General features: G+C 35.8%; 1 protein-coding gene across 11 annotated transcripts in view; it reads left to right on the plus strand.

The window, feature by feature from the left end:
- Positions 1-22304, plus strand: part of GPHN (gephyrin) — a 626342-nt gene that overhangs the window by 337506 nt on the left and 266532 nt on the right. For 6 of the 11 annotated variants that reach the window (XM_027111532.1, XM_027111535.1, XM_027111533.1 and 3 more), the window contains 3 exons: positions 6230-6296; positions 12175-12447; positions 13774-13881. In XM_027111532.1, the coding sequence (XP_026967333.1) occupies positions 6230-6296; positions 12175-12447; positions 13774-13881 (448 nt within the window). The remainder of the gene's footprint in view (positions 1-6229; positions 6297-12174; positions 12448-13773; positions 13882-22304) is intronic. The other 5 variants (XM_027111539.1, XM_027111540.1, XM_027111541.1 and 2 more) reach the window with 1 other exon arrangement.

Genomic DNA, 22304 nt, shown 5'->3' on the forward strand with positions numbered 1-22304 from the left:
CTGTAGTTGAAGGAAGGAAATAACAAAGACCAGAGTAAAAAAAATAATAATAATAGGGACTTCCCTGGTGGCACCAGTGGTTAAGAATCTGCCTGCCAATGCAGGGGACACAGGTTTGATCCCTGATCCAGGAGGATCCCACACCCCGTGGAGCAAGTAAGCCCGTGTGCCACAACTACTGAGCCTGTACCCTAGAGCCCGTGAGCCACAACTGCTGAGCCCACTCACCGCAACTACTGAGTCTGTGTGCCTAGGGCCCATGCTCTGCAACAAGAGAAGCCACTGCAATGAGAAGCCTGCACACTGCAATGAAGCGTAGCCCCCGCTCACCGCAACTACAGAAAGCCCACGCACAGCAACGAAGACCCAATGCAGCCAAAAATAAATAAATGTATTATTTTTCTTAAATGACATAGAGACTAAAAAGACAATAGAAATGATCAATGAAATGAAGACCTGGTTCTTTGAAAAGATAAACAAGATAGACAAGGCTTTAGCTTAGACTCATCAAGAAAAAAGAGGACTCAGATAAATAAAATTAGAAATGAAAGAGGAGACGTTACAACTGATACCACAAAAATACAAAGAATCTACTGTGTACAAAGAGACTGCTATGTACAATTATACACCAACAAACTGGACAGCCTAGAGATATGGAAAAATTCCCAACATCCACAAATCAGTGAGTATGATAGACCACAGTAACAGAATGATGGGTAAAAATCATATGATCATCTCCATAGATGCAGAAAAAAATTTGAGAAAATTGAACATCCATTCATGATGAGAATTCTCAGCAAAGTGGGTATAGAGGGAACATACCTCAATGTAATAAAGGCCATATGTGACAAGCCCACAACTAACATACTCAATGGTGAAAAAACTGAAAACTTTTCCTCTAAGATTAGGAACAAGACACGGACAGCCACTCTTGCCACTTTTATCCAAGATAGTAATGGAAGTCCTAGCCAGAGCAATTAGAGAAGGAAAAGAAATAAGTCACCCAAATCAGAAAGGAAGAAGTAAAATGTCTTTCTTTGCAGATGACATGATATTATATATAGTATACTCTACGGACTTCACCAAGAAAAAAAAAAGTTAAAACTAATAAATTTAGTAAAGTTTCAGAGTACAAAATCAATATATAAAAATCAGTTACATTTCTATGCACTAATAAATTATCAGGAAGAGAAATTAAGAAAACAATCCCATTTACAATTGCATCAAAAAGAATAAAATACCTAGGAATAAATTTAAGAAATTGAAAGACTTGTACACTGAAAACTATAAAACATTGATGAAAGAAATTGAAGAATTCTCAGAGAAATGTATATATCATTCAAACATGAAGTCAAAAAGGAAACATAGTCCTTAAATGAAACAGTGGACTTAAGATATTTATACAGATCATTTCATCCAAATGCAGCAGACTACATATTCTTCTTAAATGCACATGGAACATTTTCAAGAATATACCATATGTTGGAACACAAAAGAAGTCACAATGAATTTAAATATTGAAATCATATCATGCATCTTTTCCACCACCATGGCATGATCAACTATCAATACAAGAAGAAAGCTGGAAAAATCACAAATATGTGGAGACTAAACAACATGCTACTGAACAACTATTGGGTCAATGAAATCAAAAGGAGAAATCAAAAAATACCTGAACACAAATAAAATGAAAATGCAACATATCAAAATCTGTAGGATGTAGCAAAAGCAGTACTTACAGGAATGTTTATAGCAATAAGGCCTACCTTAAGAAACAAGAAATATCTCAAATAAACAGTCTAACATTACACCTAAAGAAACTAGGGTGGGGGGAAAGAACAAAGTCTAAAATCAATATAAGGAAGAAAATAAAAATCAGAGCAGAAATAAATGAAATAGAGACTAAAAAAGGCAATGGAAAAAAAGTCAATGAAACTGTTTCTTTAAAGAGATAAACAAAATTGACAAACCTTTAGCTAGACTCACTAAGAAAAAAGAGAAGGTGTAGATAAATAAAATCAGAAACAAGGAAAAATTACAGCCAATATCACAGAAATACAAAGGATCATAAGAGAATACTGTGAAAAGCTATGTATCAACAAATTGGACAACCTAGAAGAACTGGATCAATTCTTAGAATCACACATTCTTCCAAGACTGAATCATGTGAAATAGAAAATCTGAATATATCAATCACTAGTAGGGAGATGGAAACAGTAATCAAAAACCTCCTAAGGAACACATCCAGGACCAGACAACTTAATTGCTGAATTCTACCAAACATTTAAAGACTTAATACCAATTCTTCTCAAACACTTCCAAAAACTAGAAGAGAAGGGAACACTTCATAACTCTTTTTATGAGGCCAACATTACCCTAATACCAAAACCAGACAAGAACAACACACAGAAAAGAAAATTACAGGCCAGTATGTCTGACAGACATAGATGTAAAAATTCTCAACAAGACATTAGCAAACTGAATACAGCAATACATTAAAAGGATCATACACCATGATCAAATGGGCTTTATTCCAGGGATGTAAGGATGGTTCAGTATCCACAAATCAATCAACATGATACAACACATTAACAAACATGAAGGACAAAAATCATGATATATCAACAGATGCCCAAAAAACAGCATATGACAAGAGTCAACACCCATTTATGATTTAAAAAGAAAACTCAATAAAATGAAGGAGCATACATCAACATAATAAAAGCCATATGTGACAAACCCACAGCTAACATCATACTGAATGGTGAAAAACTGAAAATTTTTTCTCTAACATTTAGAACAAGAGAAGGATACCTACTCTTGCCACCTTGCCACTCTTACTCAACATAGTACTGAAGTCCTAGCTAGAGCAATTAGGTAAGAAAAATCCAGATTGGAAAGGAAGAAGTAAAACTGTCACTATTTGTGGATAACATGATTTTATATATAGAAAACCCTAAAGATTCTACAGAAAAACTATTAGAAATAATAAATGAATGCAGTAAAGTTGTAGGATACAAAATCAGCATGCAAAAATCTGTTGCATTTCTGTACACTAAGAATGAACTAGCATAAAGAGAAATTAAGGAAACATTTCCTTTTACAATCAAAACAAAAAAAATAAAATACCTAGTAGTAAATTAATCCAAAGAAGTGAAAACTATAAGACATTGTTGAAAGAAATTGAATAAGACACAAAGAAATGGAAAGATAGTCCATGTTCATGTTACAAAAATTAACATTGTTAAAATATCCACATTACCTAAAGCAACCTATGGATTCAGTGAAGTCCCCATCAAAATACCAATGACATTTTTGATAGAAATAGAACAAAAATCCTACAATTTATATAGAACTGCAGAAGACCCTGGATAGCCAAAGCAATCTTGAGAAAAATGATCAAAGTGGAGGTATTACACTCCCTGATTTCAAATTATACTACAAAACAATAATAATCAAAACAGCATGGTACTGGCAGAAAAACAGACATAAATCAATGGAACACAATTGAGAGCCCAGAAATAAACCCATACATATATGGACAATTAATTTACAACAAAGGAGCAAAGAACATACAATGGAGAAAGGACAGTTTCTTCAATAAATTGTGTTGGGAAAACTGGATAGCACATGCAAAAGAATGAAACTAGACCCTATCTTACACCATACACAAAAATTAACTCAAAATGGATTAAAGACTTGAATGTAAAACCAGAAACCATAAAACACCTAGAAGAAAACGTAGGCAGTATACTTTTCACATCAGTCTTAGCAGTCTCTTTCTGGATATGTATCCTCAGGCAAAGGAAACAAAAACAAAATTAAACAAATGGGACTACATCAAACTAAAAAATTCTACACAGCAAAAGAAACCATCAACAAAATGAAAAGAAACCCTACCAAATGGCAGAAGATATATGCAAATCATGTATCCATAAGTGGTTAATATTCAAAACTATAAACAACAATTTTTTTTAATTAAAAAATGGGCAGAGGATCTGAATAGACATTTTTCCAAAGAAGACATACAGATGGCCAACAGGCACATCAGAAGATGTTCCACATCACTAATTCAGGAAAAGCAACTCAAAACCACAATGAGATATCATCTCACACCCATTAGAATGGCTGTTATTGAAAACAATAACAAGTGTTGGAGAGGAGATGCAGAAAAGGGAACCCTCATACACTGTTGGTGGCAGTGTACATTAGTGCAGCCACTGTGGAAAAAAGTATGGAGGTTCCTAAATACATTAAAAATAGAACTGTCATATGATCCAGCAATTCGACCTTTGGGTATTTATCCAAAGCAAACAGAATCCCTATCTCAAAAAGATATCTGCACCTCCATCTTTACTGCAGCATTATTTACAATAGCCAGGACATGGAAACCAACTAAGTATCCATTGATGGGTAAATGGATAAAGGAAATGAGGTATATATATGCTATAGAACATTATTCAGTCATAAAAATAAGAAAATCTTGCTACTTGTGACAACATGAATGGACTTTGAGTCCATTGTGCTAAGTAAAATAGGTCAGAGAAAGACAAATACTATGTGATCTCACTTACATATGCAATCTAAAAATAATCAACTCATAGATACAGAGAACAGATTGGTGGTTGCCAGAAGCAGGGGTTGCTGCGTGGGTAAAATGCGTGAAGGTGGTTGAAAGGCACAAATTTCCACATATAAATCCTGGGGATGTAATGTACAGCATGTTGATTATAGTTAATAATATTGTATCGTATAGTTGAAAGTTTCTAAGAGAGTACATTGTAAGAGTTCTCATCACAAGAAAAAAATTGTACTGTGTGTGGTGATGGATATTAACTTATCGTGATAATCATTTCACAAAGTATACACATATCAAATAATTATGTTGTATACCTAAAACTAATACAATGTTATTTGTCAACTATATCTCAATTAAAAAGAAAAGCGTATGGAAAGTTTTAAATAGCTATGAACACTTTGTGAATAGGACAAGAAAAAAACAATAAAATAAAAGACAATTTTAGGTTATTTCAAAGAGTTAAAGTAATTAAAGAAGAAACTCAATCAGAAGTTTTAGGAAAAGATTCTTATGTGGCTTACAATCTAAGTTGTGAAATTTTAGAAATAGACTAATCTAATCTAGTCCTTTTGTTTTCAAATGATGGAAATGATATCATTACCAGGTCAAAGTAACACAGCCAATTATTGGAAGAGCATGATTTGAACTCTCATGAAATCTAGGCCTTCAACTCTTTTTTTTTTTTTTTAAGATGTTGGGGGTAGGAGTTTATTAATTTATTTATTTTTGCTGTGTTGGGTCTTCGTCTCTGTGCGAGGGCTTTCTCTAGTTGTGGCAAGCGGGGGCCACTCTTCATTGCGGTGCGTGGGCCTCTCATTATCGCGGCCTCTTGTGTTGCAGAGCACAGACCCCAGACATGCAGGCTCAGTAGTTGTGGCTCACGGGCCCAGTTGCTCCGCAGCATGTGGGATCCTCCCAGACCAGGGCTCGAACCTGTGTCCCCTGCATTAGCAGGCAAATTCTCAACCACTGCGCCACCAGGGAAGCCCATAGGCCTTCAACTCTTTATTCCAGTTTCCCATGCTTTTCCACTATTTATGTTTCTTATCTAACCACTTGGTTTAAAAGTGGCCTGAAAATTTACAATGATCTCTGAAAGACCTTTCTACTTTAAATTGACACATTATCAATGAATCAGTTAACAGCTGAGCTCTCTAAACTCTCCCCAATGCTGTTGATTTATGAGAGACCTGTCTTACTTTAAAACTTATAGACTTCCTGAGAAGCAAGAGTTTAAACATCTCACTCAACTCATGAGTGCCTTATGTGTTAGACTTTTGAACATAGATATTACTCTACTAGTCATTTTTAATATGCTATCTCATTGAATTCTTAGAACTGTAAGAGATATGAAAAAGTTGAAGTTAGAGGAAGAAGATAATTTGGCCAGTATTTCTTTAAAGTGGCTAATTTATTCTGATTTCATGTTCAGTGCATTTTTCAAATCCCCTGCACTAACCATTATTATAAAAATCTTAGCCAGAGTGAGTGCCCAATTTGTATAACAATTGGTGAATCTTTAGCTATAACAACTTTATTCCTAAAACAGTTGTTCACATATAAAGTACAATGATTGATCTTTGTTGTTAAATGTATTTAAACCAACTATCATTCTAATTTAGTATTCATCAGGTTTCTCTTTCCTTCCAGGCCTGTATGTGGAATCAGAGGGAAAACTCTGATAATTAACTTGCCAGGTAGCAAGAAAGGATCTCAGGTAAGCTATCTTGAGATTTATATGGTTTAGTGTAAGAAATTTTGGCCACTGTGAGAGCCAAACAAAAAGTTGGAGCACTCCACAAGACTACCCTCACTTCTGACACCAATTACAGTTCAATGCCTTCCCCAAACCACCCTCAGTTTCAGTAATTCACAAGATGGATTCAGAGAACTCATTGAAAGGTGGTATACTCATGGTTATGGTTTATTACAGGGAAAGGATACAGATTAAAATCAACCAAGGGAAGGAGTACATAAGACAGAATAAAGGAGAGGTACCAAATGGAGAGCTTCTAATATCTTCTTCCTGTGGAATCATGAACACATTGCTCTCCGGGCATCAGTGTGTAACAGCACAGGGATTATTGCTTATCAGGGAAGCTCTAAGCCCTTAGCATCTGGAGTTTTTATTGAGGCACATCATATACTGCCCATATACCTGTAGTCTCCAACACTTTCCAAAGGCAAAATTGATACCACATTTCCCAAAGCCCCCATCATAAATCACAGTTAGACTGTCTGGTGGCCAGAGTTTCCAGACAAACAAAGACACTCCTTTCATTTCCCAGTAACTGAGGGCAAAGGCCAGACTCTCTTTGGGTAAGGTTAATTCTGTATTACACAAGCTACCCCCTGGCCTCTGGCCAAGGCTTTCTTACAACAAAACAATCATATTTGTATGGCTGGCCATCTGTATTTAGTATAGCATGTATATTATAGACACAACATCAGTAGCAGTGTGAATATGCCTAAGATTTGGGGGAGCCAGAGTGGGATAGGAATAAATTTAGAGAAACATGTAATTCATCCTCTAAAGCCATTATACAAATTTTCATATTTTTGTACTCATTTACTAATTTTCCATCTTGATCTACTATTATTTGTGCCCTATGATACATTCTCACAGCTATTTACCATAGAAATTAGCTCTCTTGCTCAGGCCAATCATTTCCCATTGGTATTGCGTATTGAGGAGGCTTTAATTCACATTCCCAGTATATATCACTATCAATATCAGCATTATAATCTTATTAACAATGCCTGTATTATAACATATCATAGTATATTAGTAAATATAACCTGAAAAATAAGAGTCAAAAGATACTGGCACATTACTGGAGTCCTACACAGACATTAACAGTTATCCTAGTCGTCATCATATCATATGATCAAAACATGTCCCAGAGCAATGTTCCTCAGGTTTACAGACTTGTCAGGTTCCAAAAGCAGGAGTAGTCTCAGCAACATATGGCTTTTCCCTTTCTGGCATCTGCTACAGCTGAGCCAAGAAACAATATCGTCTTTGTTCTAAGCTTCTTTTGAGACACCAAGGTAATACTGGATTTCCCTTGTTGCATAATGCATTTACTCATTCCTTTACCTTTAACTGCCATTCCTCCTTCTCTCCATTTATACTCAGACATTTCCTTTGAACATCTTTGAATGAGACTGTTGGTTTGGCCACTGGGCTGGCCCAGATTGCCATTAGTAATACTAGTTTAGCAAGTACTTCCCACTCAGTCCATTTCATTCATATAAGATAAGGTTAAGGTTACATAGGTACCGAGCTAGTAGTCAGTCTGAAACACCAGGCAATATAACTGCATTTACTGTCAAGCCCAATTTGACCAGATGGAGTAAGACATAGTCTACACCATCAGGCCCTTAGGAATTCTGACATAAAGATTTAAAAGTATAGTTACGGTTTGGGCTTAAGAATCATCCCTGCTTCTGGCACCCACAGTTGCAGCCCTGGTCCTAGGACCATTGCATCAGGTAGAAAAGAAGAAAGTTGAGGTGACGTGGAGAAAAATGAAAAAGATTAACCGTAAAGAGAAAAGTATAGTTGTACAAGCATCCTTTGCCATCCCCTCTTCCCAGAAAAGTAGAGGAATCTGTCTAGAAGGAACTCTCACTTAGCCTCCCTATTGTTGAGTGTGATCACACACTAATGAAGGCTTCATGACTTTATCTCCTCACATTTTAGACAACAAATATTTCAATTGCCCATTTCAATTTTCTATCATATTTTTGCTCTGAGGATGAAAGTGTTCCTTGGTCTGAAGAAATGTGCCTCCATGGTCATTGATACAATATCTTCTTTTCTGGTCCTTTTATAGTACGTTGAACATTTGCATCTACTCTGGGATAAGCAAAGCTCATACCAGAGTAAGTGTCTATACCTGTTAGGACCCATTTGTAGCCTCTAGGGACTAAAAGCATCAGTCCAACATGACAGCTATGTGTAGGACTTTTCCCCTGTGGAATTTGCTGCATAGCCCTCTGCCTCTGTGTCTCTCTTTTTAGCAGACAAAACAGTTCTTATTGGCATTTTGTGTCTCAGAGTGTAAGAGGAATATATCTAGATTCAGCCCATCTCTGCATTGCTACAGACCTCCAGTGTCCACTCATTTTATGGACCCAGGTGGCCATCTCAAGCAAGTACACCAGGATATCTGCTCGCCAGTACCAATCAACTTCCAGTTCTGGAAGGGAATTCTTCTTGTGGGCATTAACATAAGCTACTTTAATATACCCCTTACGTTCCCAGAGTGATTTCCACAGGGCCATGTCCCATACAGGTATTCCTTTAATAGACCAGTTTTCCATTGCCCATCTGCCTGACCATACGGCCAGGCCATTTGGACACTTCCCGTGACTCAGTAAAAACCCAAACATAGGTGCAAACATGTAGTTCAGCCCATCGAGCTGATTTGTTTTTACCTTCTTCAATCAGAGTGGCGGCCTTCCAAACAGGATGCTGTCCCTTCACCTTGGAATTGCCATCCATAAACCAAGCAGCTCTTTGTTGATCAATAGAAAGCTGCTTATAGGGCACCGCCCAAGTGGCCCAAGTGGCCATAGGATCCAGCAGCTCCTCAGGTGGTTCCGAAGTCAGCCCTAGGTGAAAAGAGGCTGCCTGCTCGTGAGTACCTCCTTGCATTCTCCTGGTAGCATGATTCTATATGCAACATTTCCATTTTATTATGGAACTCTCCTGGGCATTGCCATCCCCATTAGAGCTTTTCTCTGAAATTACCCAAGACCTTTTGGATATTTCAGGTTTTAGGATTATTTTGTGTCCTTTAGTTATAAAGGCAGTCTCAGTTAAAGTCAAATAGCAAGTAGTAATTGTCTCTCAAATGGAAATTTTCTGGTCCAAAATCCCAGCAGTTGTTGTTGGGTGGCACTCAGAAGTTTTTGCTATAAGCCCAGTCTGCACTCCACACAGGGCTTTTGTACAGCAAATTAATGAACTGTGTGGGCCCATTTAGCATGTCCAATTATATTGGTGGAAGAGTGGATTTACATGCCTGCTGTTTTACAATATGAGGTAGAGGACGAATTCTCCAGTCAGACACAACATCCATGCCCATAATACATTCAGGTAAAGGAGATTCACCACTTCACATGAAGTTCACTTTCCAAACATTCTGATTCTTATCCAAACATTCACCTTAATCCCATCAACTATTGCATTCCTATATCTTCCCATTCTAACTGTACCCCCTCCCCCATTAGGATCTCAACAGGTTGTAGAATCACAGTACATGAAGCTCCCATGTCAAGGAGTTCCAGAAAAGTCTCTTCTCTGTCTCCTGATGATTTTAGCCATTTGTGTGCATATGGCCTTGGAGTTTAAGGCCTGGGTTCGGTCAAGGGATCCATACCCTTTTGTCAGACCTTATATTGATTAGATTATGGGTCCATCACTTAAGGTGATTAAAGGTAAGGTTTCTTTGCTTCCTAGCTTTTTTAATTGCTCCAAACCAGGGTAAATAGAGATTTGTTTAGGACCCCTTAATGTTAGGAGACCAGCAGGGTCTCCAGTCTGTCTATTCAGCCCACAGCAGTGCTTCTTTAAGACCTCTGTTTTGTCCCCATCAATGCTCACTTTTTTCATACATTTCTTAATAACCATTTAAATATTTCCACACTGCTAGGACAAGTCCCTTGAATCTCTTGTTTCTTTTTCCCCATTTTCTTATGAATCAGTCCAACTTTATTTACTGTTTATTGCTTCAACATAAATTTTTCCTTGGGAAGCAGCTCTGAGGCTAGCAGCTATATGTCAGACCATTCAGAATCCAAACTTGGCCCAGCCTCAGGATCCACCCCAACATTCTCCATTACTTTTGTTTTAGCTAGTACAGATACCATTAACCAAGAAATTGTGTGTTTACTTTGTTTTTTATCATTTTGCATTTCTTGTGCTTTGACATAACTCCTTAGGAGTTAGATCTTTCATTTTAAAACTTCATTGCTAATTTTATCTCCAGTAACTAACTACAGTACAGCTGCAGTTCCATACTGTGGGTGACCCTGTGTTCATCTAGGCTCTAAAGATTCGTTATCCACCACCCTCTCTTCCTTCCTCTTCCCAGATCACAAGTTTCAGTGAGTCAGGGTCTTTCTATCAAATCCCACTTCTTAACACCAACTGTAAGGAGTTTTGACCAACTGCAGAAGTTAGCCAGCTACAAAGTTGGAACACTCCATAAGACTGCCCTCATTTCTGACACCAATTGCAATTGAGGGGATTTCTAAAATCACCCTCACTTTTAATAATTCACAAGAAGGACTCACAGAACTCACTGAAAGCTGTTATACTTATGGGTATGTTGTATTACAGGGAAAGAATACAGGTTGAAATCAGCCAAGGAAAGAAGCACATATGGCAGAGTCTAAGAGAGGTACCAAACAGGGAACTTCTGGTCATCCTCTTCCATGGAATCATGGAAGCATCACCTCCTCTTAGCCACAATATAAGACAGTATACACAGGGTATTGGTAACTATGTACATTCTCCTTTGCCTTTGGTGTTCAGAGTTTTTATTAGGATTTGATCACGTATTGCCCACATGGTTGACCTTTAGTCAGCCATTCCCAGTTCTTTCCAGAGGCAAAACTGATACAGTGTTTCCCAAAGCCCTCATAGTAAACCACATTGTTAGACTGTGCAGTGGCCAAAGCCCCCAGGCAAACAGAGACACTCTTATCAGGCATGACATAACAAGGAACTAGAGATCACCTCCCAAAAACTAAGAGTAAAGACCAGACCTCTCTTTGATTAAAGTTAAATTCTTCACTATACAGTTTTTTCCAGTAGGTTAAAAGATTAGATACCTTCCAGGTAGTCCATAAATTGTAAGATATTTCTTTACATATTAGAATTTAAGGTAAGTTACTGTAAATGTAAAAGAGAAAGACCTCTGCTCAAACATATTCCCCAAACATATCTGGCCTTATGTTCTGATTTTAAAATTCTCACCTATTTTCTTTTGGTGATACAATATAGGTAATAATGGATATATTTTGGGCATTAGCTGCCTGTTCTCCTTGCTTGGCACCCTGCAATAAATGCTGTACTTTCCTTCACTGCCCCCTAAAAAAAAGAAACCAAGAGACTATATTGACTTTTATGCTGTACAAACTTATACCTATTTTTACATATTGTACAACGTTGTCTAGCTGTACATTATGACTGTAGTCAGAACTTATCTCTCTGAATAAAATAGTTCAGTACTCAATTGGTTTGTTAGTTCTAGTATCCTTCTCTAACCAGAAAGGTAAAAATTCTTACCTGCTCTCTCATAATGTATCTTTAAACCCCAAAGTTGTATAGAAATTTTACTTAAAAAAAAAAAATGTGATGTGTGCTTATATAGTGTAGTTCTTCAGCTTATGGAGAATACCGTAATATATACCATTCTTCATATTTTGCATTGCTAAGACAATACATTAAATATGATTCTTTCTTAAGACAGATGGAGAGAAAATCACAAATCCAAAATCACAAACACATTTGATTGCTGCCATTTTGTATGCCTATAAAAATGCTTTATCTTCATTTTTTTTCTTCCTCTTGCATACAGGAATGCTTTCAGTTCATACTGCCAGCCCTACCTCATGCCATTGACCTTTTACGTGATGCCATTGTAAAAGTAAAAGAAGTGCATGATGAACTTGAAGATTTACCTTCCCCACCACCACCTCTTTCCCCTCCTCCCACAACTAGCCCCCATAAACAGACAGAAGACAAAGGGGTTCAATGTGAAGAAGAGGAAGAAGAGAAGAAAGACAGTGGTGTTGCTTCAACAGAAGATAGTTCTTCATCACATATAACTGCAGCAGCCATTGCGGCCAAGGTAAGTCTGCTGAGAGAGACCCAGAGATCTAAAGGACCCACAGGTAAATGTATTGATTTCATCTCTCTTTCCATCCCATTCTTCCATAAGTTAAGTACCACTTCAGGGCATCCTTTAAAAAGAACGGGGATATTCATGACACTCCACAGCTATATTCCCTCCATTATGTAGAGTTCTTGAAAGCATTGAAGTTCTATTCTGAGTTCTGAGGCATTAAAAATTCTGCTGTTATCTACTGAAGTAATAGCTCCAATGATAAACAATGTGACATTTAAGAACTCTTTGAAGATGTCATTTTTGTGATCATAGTAAATATACAATGTTCATGTATTCAGAACATCAAATATTCACAAATTCTTAGAGGAGCACCAAACTGAAGGTAAGATACCTAAGGTGGTTCAAGAAATTAGCTGAGGAAGATTAATAAATATTTTTTTTAAAGACAAGACTTTTCAGCAGTTAAGTAGCACTTATTTAACTATTGGACACAAATTACTCCAGTCATAAAGAGAAGAAATGGATGTAAGATATTCATGTTTTTAATTTAATAAAGTAATAAATATTATTAAAACAGCATCAAAGTGTTACAAGTTCTCTTTGAACAATTCTGGGAGTAAATATAGTACCATGAAGTACTTCAGTAAATTTAGTTATCATCTTAAAGTCACAGAACATGATTTATATTATTATCCATATCTAGTATAACCCACCTTGTACACTTTAAAATCTTCAGACAGTAGCATATCACTTCTGGGAGTAATGATTGTTCATTGAGAGTGTAAAGATTGAAAATCTAATCACTATATGAAGTGATTTTTAAACTTTATGGCTCATCCAGATACTTTGGGTATGAGCATAGCATGAGAGGATTTTTTTGACAATGTATATATTGGAAAGGATCATAGAGATCCTTTGGAAGTGTCCATTCAGACAACAAGTAGGTGGTTCTTTCACTGAAGATGGGATTATTCTGTCTCCAGATCCATTCAGTGATCCATTAAGTCCTCACTTAAGGCTAGTAAGTAATTGTTGTGTGTGAGGTTTGTTCTGTTTTTATGGAAATGATTGATGAAATACATTATTAAATCATCGTATGTTCTCTTTCTTTTACTCTTAATTAAAAGAGTTAAAAGTACCATCAGTTTCAATCTTAAAAAAAGCTTGTACCATTTGAAATCTAAGCTAATTTTGTCATTCTTCATTTGAAAATTTTTGACATTCCATTGTTCCATTTGTTTTCACCCTTTTTCCTTTCCAGTCATTTTGCTTGTATAGTTTCATGTTTTCCTGTCACTATATTCATAGTTGTTATGTGTTGTGCATTAGAAGCATCCATTCTACACCAGTCCTGCTGTTATCATGGCACACGGTGAGCAGCCCATCCCTGGTCTCATCAGTTATTCCCATGATGCAACAGGCAGTGCAGAGGAACCGGTAAGACAAGAGGCTTTTGCATTAATGATTTTGCAAGCATACAGCCTACCTCCTATCCTTGGAGGTAGGCTATAGCATATGACGGAAGATGTGTTTTACTCTGAAAGACCTTCACTAGTGCTTTTTTGGGAAAGTGTAAGTGCCACTGACTATCTTCCATCAAGGAATTTAATAGAGTTTCTCCTGTACCTAAAGTACTCTAACATCATTAAGATTTTGTAGTATGTGGCAATGAACTTTCATCACATGACTTTCAAGAAATTCATTGCTCAGAAGTTATCTTTTTCTTTAGTAATTTCATCACATACCTTAAAATAAATTGCCTAGCTTAATTAAGATAATCCCTTAAGAGGATCACATTAAGTTTTAATATCCAAACAGATTGGTCAAGATAATATTTAATTTGTATTAATCTTGCTTTTTTTCCTTATGATTTTGCATCTTTTTTTCTTTTCTTTCACTATGTTCTCATTACAACCATTTAGAAAGTTGTGTCTTTGTACAAATTCTGATATTACTGATCTTCATATAGAAACTTTTAAGGGTGTTTATCACTTCTTTCAGTCATTGGCTGAATGATACTTTGTAAAAAGTGTCAGGCTAGGAAAGATTAAACTGATAAGTATAGCTGAATAAGCAGTGACAATTTAGACCATGGCTGCAAAAGAAACCTCAGTCCCTGATATGAATATAAAATGAGAAGGAAAAAGAAAAATAAGTAATAAGTGTAATTTTGTTTTTAATCCTTAGGAAGAAAAAACACCCAGGATTTCAGGGGGATGCAGGGAGGAAAACTAGTATCAGTCGACCCTTAGGAGCTAAACTACCAAATGATGACTTTAACGCTTATATTCAACAAGCCATGCCTGGTTGGAAACAAACTTAGCTGAGTCAAAGGCCAAGTAGAAAATGTAAATATTGATTAATAAAATTATTAATGAATTCCAGTTGACAACTGAATTCTCCAGCTATAGCTTTGCTGTAACTTATAAACATTCCAAAGTATACCAAACTGTCTTTTGTATTCTCATATTATAAAGCAGCCACAGCAACTACAATAATTATCCTGGTTTTCAAACTAAAATATTTGGAAGTTTTGTATTCATAACCAAGCTTTTAAGTTATCATATTCTGAGTTTCGTATTATTACACAGAAAATGATTTGAATAACTCTTCATTAGTTAGCTCCTAGTGATCTGAATACCGGTTATTGCCAAACTGATCAACTTGCTTTTTCAGGAAACAAGGAGGCTTGAGAAGTGCTTCTCATAATGGATATTTGTTAGTTGCCTCTCCAGCAGCCACTTCCCATCCCTCTTTCTAACACTACACTGCATTTCCCAGTCATATAGTTTGGGTGAGATTGACTAATCCTCCAGGGTAGGTGGCTTAGTATAATCAGCATATCTATTTCACATAACCACAGTTTTTAGTTCAAGGAACACATAATTCAGGTCAATAGGAGCAAGTGGGTCTCATCTCTTAGATTTTATTTGAATGACTAGGAACATAGACTCTCTGTTTCCTATTGAATATGAATGAGGAAATATACAACTCAAAGAATTCCTATCTTGGAACCATGAAAGTAATGCCTGCCAATAATGGAGCTAACTGGAAAGACGCATTCCTAAGAAATGGGAGAGAAAGAGAGGTACTCGGTCCTGTCACATTTTTCGACCACTTACTCCAGCCCCTGTTGAACTATACCCGCCTCTTGACTTTTCAGTTACCTGAGCCAATACGTTACTTTGAAAAAGCTAATTAGAGATAGAGATGGGTAAACTGTTGTCTGCAACCAAAAAGCATCTTGACTAATAATTCTCAGTATGTAGTGTCTCATCAAAGAGCTGAAAAGACTTCCTTATAATAACTGAAACATAAATAGGAATCCCTGAAGTTTCATATTAGAGTGAGAAACCTGATTCAAGAGAACAGAGAGTAGGGGTGTGTGACACATGGAAGGAAAAAAGGAAAGATAAATCTTGCCCCTCTGTGATTACTAAATAAGTGTAAAGGTCTTTTCAAGGAGACTGGATCCAAACCTGAAGAAACTACAACTATACTTTGCATAATGCTTGTATTATGCTTGCAAAACTCCAAGCATAATGAGAGGCAAGGAGGAATTTAAGACAAAAATAGCCATGGAGATACATAATAAGAAATCTTGTCTTACTGACAGAAATTAAATCTTCTGGAGAAGTCCCACATAATAATGATGGTCTCCAAGCTCCACTGGATGCAAGAAAATCTGCTGCTTGCCCTGGGAAGAAAGAGTTGCTGATTTCCTTTTGGGAAAGAATATGGAGAAAACAAATATGTTAGATTGATATGGTCAGTCAGGAAGTGTCTATCTTCCTAGGGCATTTATTTGGAACTTAAGAGAGAAAATGCTAAAAGTTAGCAACCTGCCACACTTACAGATTTGCCTGGAGATAAATGATACCATTACAAAAGACCAGAAGCACTTAAAAAGTTTTGGTCAGAAAATTGAAGAATATACATATTTGTATATATACGGTTTTATTGTTTCTTCCTATCCATGATGATTTTAGTATATTAAAATAATATTAATTGTCAGTCATTCTTCTAAACATTTTATATATACCAACACTTTACATACATTGTCATTTTACTTATGAGAAAATTGACACACAAAGAGGTTAAGGACATATAACTAGCTAGAGACTAAACTGGTATTCAAGTCCAGGCAGTCTGGCTCCAGAATCATCACTCTTCACCTCTCTGCTATAGCAACTCTCAGTGCAAGAGAGAAAGAAAAAGAATGATGTTATGGGAGATGACTAACTAGTTACAAATTCTTCTAAAGAATGAGAATTAGGATTTTTAGACCTTGGTTTGGAATACTTGAATGATAAAATGTATTGCACAACCTAAGAACTGTGAACAGTAGACTATATTTACTCTGGAAGTTTGCTGGTCCAAGCAGCAAAGCTTTAAGCTATAAGCACAATTGGAGTCAGAAATATATTTAGATAAATCCATGAAAACAAATACTTCGGAGAACACAGTATGTATGCGTTAAAGGATAATATTTTTAAAGGTTGAATCATAACATTCATAGAAATATAAATGTGTCAATTATTCTATTTAATTAATTAATGAGAGAACAGTAAGCTGTTAAACCAGTTCAAAGAAAAAAAATCAAAGGACACATACATATATCAACAGTCACAAAGACTGGGATGAATTTATAAATAGATACAAAATTGGTCAGTATACACAGGGCAATAATCAATTGTTCCTTCTCAAGACAAAATTTATTTGCATTTCTGTAGACAATAGTTTGCATTAGCATTAGTTTTCTATAACTTGCAGAGTTGTAAAATAGTGAAAGTAAAAAGTGCAGATAACCCAGAAGAGTATACAAATCAGGACATTTAATAATCTTTCTTGCCCATTTTCTTGACAACTCTCTACACCCCCAATCATAATAATCTCATAATGATTTTTGTTGCAAAAAAATGGCAGATCTCATTAGTTTGGGATTGATTATTTATTTAGCTGCAGCAAGGTATTAATTAACCAGGTAGCTTCTCTGAGTTTGCTTTGCAAATACTGAGGCTGCAAAATTAACTTCTCTGTGGAAGTTTTCATAGGGAATCTCAGATTTTACTTTTAAAAGTTTCTATTTTTGCCATTCCAAGTTTAGGAAACCAAGCCCCAGACAATCTCTTCACCCTATTTCACCTGCAGGTACCTGTTACTGGGTGAATTCCTCTCTTCTCCAGGTCACCAAAAGTTCATTACCATATATAAGTGACCTTCCTTAACCACATGCAAGGCTGAGACCCTCTACTTCAGGTACCAGGTCATTTTTCCTGGGAGGGCTTTATAGGTATTAGCTTCGTGAGTACAGCCAGTCTTCGTTCTTCAGAAGTGGTAGGCATATCTGATTAAATGGGCACCATTCTCAAACATGACACAGGTAAGTCCTTGGTTCCACCATCAGTTTGTCCAATTATATCCTGTTAAAAAGGAAGATATTCTTAATAAATCTATGGAAATCACTATATTGTCAAGAAAAGTTAGCAGACCTAGTAAGAGTTTCTGAATTCTGAGGGACTCAGTGAGAATCAAAACTTTTAATTTTAAGAAATCAGGATGTACGAAATTGTGTGGGTTATATATAGATTGAGAAGAAAGAAGAAATTTCTTCACATACCCTGAAAATAGAACATTTAAAACATCAATAATATTCCAAACAAATAGCCAGGAAAAAATTCTTCTGTTTACTCAGTCCTATGTAGTTAATTCTCATTCTACTAGATCTTAGCAGTTTGCTTTCATGAAGCTTTCAGCTTCCAGACTAATGAGAGTTTTGGAAATACTAACCCAGTCCACTATTATAGTCTAAAAGTTATCTAAGCAATATCACTTCAGCAGTCTGTACCCAAGAATATATTCTTTGAAGTGTCAGTAGTTGGAAGTATCTGGTACAGTTCTTTCTATGAGGCTTGTGAAACTGTCCTTCTTGTTAAATGCACAAGCTCTGGTCTGTAGCTTACAGCATAACTTTCAGGTAAGCATCAAAATCCATCTGTAGATGACAGGAACTTAATAGCTGTAGTTATTAACTGTAACCAGTAATAGCAGAATGGCAGGGAGTAAAATTCTCTATTGAGGGATGGAATATAACTATTTCACGAGTTTTTAAGCAGTATGTCCCCTTAGAGTAAAACCATTAGGGACTGGGGGTAATTGACAATTTTCCAGGGACTTTACACAAAGCACACAATTAATGAAATAGTTATATTAATAACATTTTGCTTATATAAACTTAACCTAGAGAAGACTGGGCTTCTCTTTTGATATGACGACTTCTCATGAAATTTACAGTTGTAACTCATCAAACAAATCTAATTATATCTTTCATCACTCTTATCTATTCTGAAAGAACAAATTTCTGTGATTTCTAGGAGACTGCCAGGAAATCTCAAAGATAGTTTTCAGTGAAAGATACCCTGAAATTTTTTAATAATTTGATTTGATTTAGAGTTGTCAGAGGAAATTTGGACACTTGATTTAAGATAGGATCATGGATGCCTGAGAAATAATTTTTTGGTTGCCTTTTTTTATTAAAATGACAATAAAACATTTTTAAAAGCACAAAAGGTAACACAGTTGTTAAGAAGTAACTCTTTCATAACTGAGGAACTTTTTGTTCTTTTTCCCCTTAAATACTCAAGCATATAATAAAGTTAACCTATAGCAGAGAAAATTATTCTGGTAAGACACAGGATCTCTTCTATCTAGGCAGATTAGGTAGATAGTGGGTAAAAGCACTAATCAGTAAGCCAAGGAAAGAAGCCCATCAAAATTAAGTGAACCTTGTTTTAAGTGAATGTGTATTTTAACACATTTTATAACTTATTTTCAGGCTCGGGCATTATAAATCAAAGGAAATAATCTTCACTTTCCAAGTTTTATCTTTCATTATGTTCTTTCAAATATTCTGGAACAAACTGATACCTTGCTTTAGGATTACAGTTCTTTCTCAAATGACCCACAAGTTGAAAACTATCTTCATAATAATATAATGGTATAGTTTATTTAACATGCAACATGTTAATCATTGCTTTTTTCAAATGAATTAATAAGTTCGTAAATTTTTTGTTTTGATTTCAAATTCAGTAAATATTGATAGTTATAACCCACATGTACAAAAGCTCTATGAGTTCTAAATAAATTATAAATGTGTAAAGGGGTCCAGAGACCAAAACGTTCGAGGACTGCTGCTTTAGGGCAATTTTTTTTTTCCCCTTAAAAAAATAAAAGCACATGCTCAGTTGTATATCTCAGCGACTCATATTAAGTATAACTTTTAATGAAAGTCATTTCTATTTCACAGAGAAAACTTGGGGTAGATAATTAAGAACTATCTGACATACGCATATATTAGCAGACAGCAAAGCTCATAAACATGCATAATATAATTTTCTACAGCAACATGCAATCCTTTGACTACTTGTTAAAGTAGCAAAAAGGAACATGTTCATAAATATGACACAAATTTCTAGCATCTATATAGCAAATAAAAGTAAGCAAAAGTATATAAACTTAAAACTATGATTAGTAATCAGTGCAACAAAAGAAAAAATAGATAAGACTCCATCAAATTAAAAACTTTTGTGCAACAAAGGATACTGTCAAGAGAGAAAGAGACAACTGACAGAATGAAAGAAAATATTTGCAAATCACATGTATGAGAAATGATTAATATCTAGAATATAAAAAGAACTGCTGCAACTGAGAAAAGAAAAAAACGGGAACCCAATTGAAACATGGGTGAAGGATTTGAAGAGACATTTCTCCAAGGAAGGTATACAAATAGCAATGTGCACACAAAAAGATACTCAACATCACTAGTCATTAGAGAACTGCAAATCAAAACCACAATGAGATACCACTTTATATCCATTCTGGTGTTTTATCAAAAAAAAACCAACAAAACCTCCCCCCCCCCCAAAAAAAAAAAACAAATAACCCAGAAAATTAGTGTTGGCAAAGGATGTGGAGAAATTGGAACCCTTGGGCATTGCTGGAGGGAGTATAAAATGGTGCCACCACGGTGAAAAACACTTTTGTGGTTCTTCTAAAAGTTAGCCATGTGATCCAGCAATTCTACTTCTACTTATATACCCAAAAGAATTGAAAGCAAGCAACTACTACACCAGTGTTTATAGCAGCTATATTCACAATGGCCAAAAGGTGGGAACAGCCCAAAGATACATGGATAAACAAAATGTGTTATACAGATATAACTGAATATTATTAAGCCGAAAGAAGAAATGAAGTTCTGATGCATGCTACAACATGAATGAACCTTGAAAACATTATGCTGAATTTAATAAGCCAGAAATAAAAGGACAAATATTGTATGAGTTCACTTACATGAGGTACTCAGAATAGTCAAATTCATAGAGGCAGAAAATAGAATAGATGAAAGTGGAGAGTGGGAAGTTACTGTTTAAAGGGTATGGAATTTCTCTTTGGGATGATGAAAAAGTTCTGGAAATGGATAGTGGTGATGTTTGCATTACATTGTGAATTTGCTTAATGCCATTTCGTTGTACACTTAAAACTGGTTAAAGTAGTAAATTTTATGTTATGTTTCACCACAGTAAAAAAAAATTTATTTACGATTAGTACTTGATGTTTCCTATTTTATCTTATTTAAAAATTATCTAGGCTTCTAATGATCATCCATTAATTTAATGTAATGCACTCCAAAGTTTAAGTTACCTAAAGATCATGGAAATTATGTTCAAGCTGACATGGATTATGTAGGAATAATGTAAGCTTCTTCAGTCAATAAACCTGTATATGTTTAGGGAAAGCAACCCAAGAAAAACAAAATGTGTACTTGTATTATATTTAACATTAAAAATTATTTAAGACAATTTTTAAACCAAAATTATTAAGCTAGTCTTATTTGCCAAAGATTTACCCTAATTTTATGAACTTGGATTCTTAAAATATTTATGAGTTAGTTTCTAGTAGAAGATTCTTTTTTAAGTCTAGCATATTTAAAGTATTAGAAATTCAGTTTATTTTGGGAAATATTAGGAATAATTAACTTATTTAGGCATTTATCTCTGTAAGCCAGTCAGAACAGAACTCCTTTAACTTCAGAGACAATATAGCTTTATACTTCCCAGAGATTGGGAAACATTTCACAATGGTAAAGGGTAAAGGTCTTTCTGAATTACAGATAAACACAGAGAGGGCTCATAATTTCAATTCTGCAGCTTCAGCCACAGGTCTAGAGTAAATACAGAAACACAAAAACTCATCCCCAATACACCCCCCCCCAAAAAAAAATCAAAGACCTGTTCTCCTTCCCAGAGGGCACCAGTTTCTTAATTGTTTTGAGCTCAAAATGGAGAAATAGACAAATAAAACTACAAGTAGGACTACAAATAGGATTCTGTGTCATCTTTTACCCAACAAAGAATGGACATCTATAATACATTTACAGAGATCACCAAATGGTCAGACCATAAAAGCAAAGTCTCAAGCATTGCTGCCACCAGGAAGCAATAATTTCCTGGCAGTGCACAAACTAGAAACAAAGACAAAACACAAATCAAAAAATAATGGGGTTGGGGCTTCCCTCGTGGCGCAGTGTTTAGGAATCCACCTGCCAATACAGGGGACACAAGTTCAACCCCTGGTCCAGGAAGATCCTACATGCCACGGATCAACTAAGCCCATGCGCCACAACCACTGAGCCTGCATTCTAGAGCCTGAGAGCCACAACTAGTGAGCCACGTGTCACAGCTACTTAAGCCCATGCACCTAGAACCCATGCTCTACAACAAGAGAAGCCACCACAATGAGAAGCCCATGCACTGCAACGAAGAGTAGCCCCCCTCGCCAAAACTACAGAAAGCCTGCGTGCA

The sequence above is a fragment of the Aethalodelphis obliquidens genome, unplaced genomic scaffold (assembly GCF_003676395.1).
Source record: "Aethalodelphis obliquidens isolate GAN/ISIS:26980383/991018 unplaced genomic scaffold, ASM367639v1 scaffold10, whole genome shotgun sequence".
NCBI classification, from domain to species: Eukaryota; Metazoa; Chordata; class Mammalia; order Artiodactyla; family Delphinidae; genus Aethalodelphis; species Aethalodelphis obliquidens.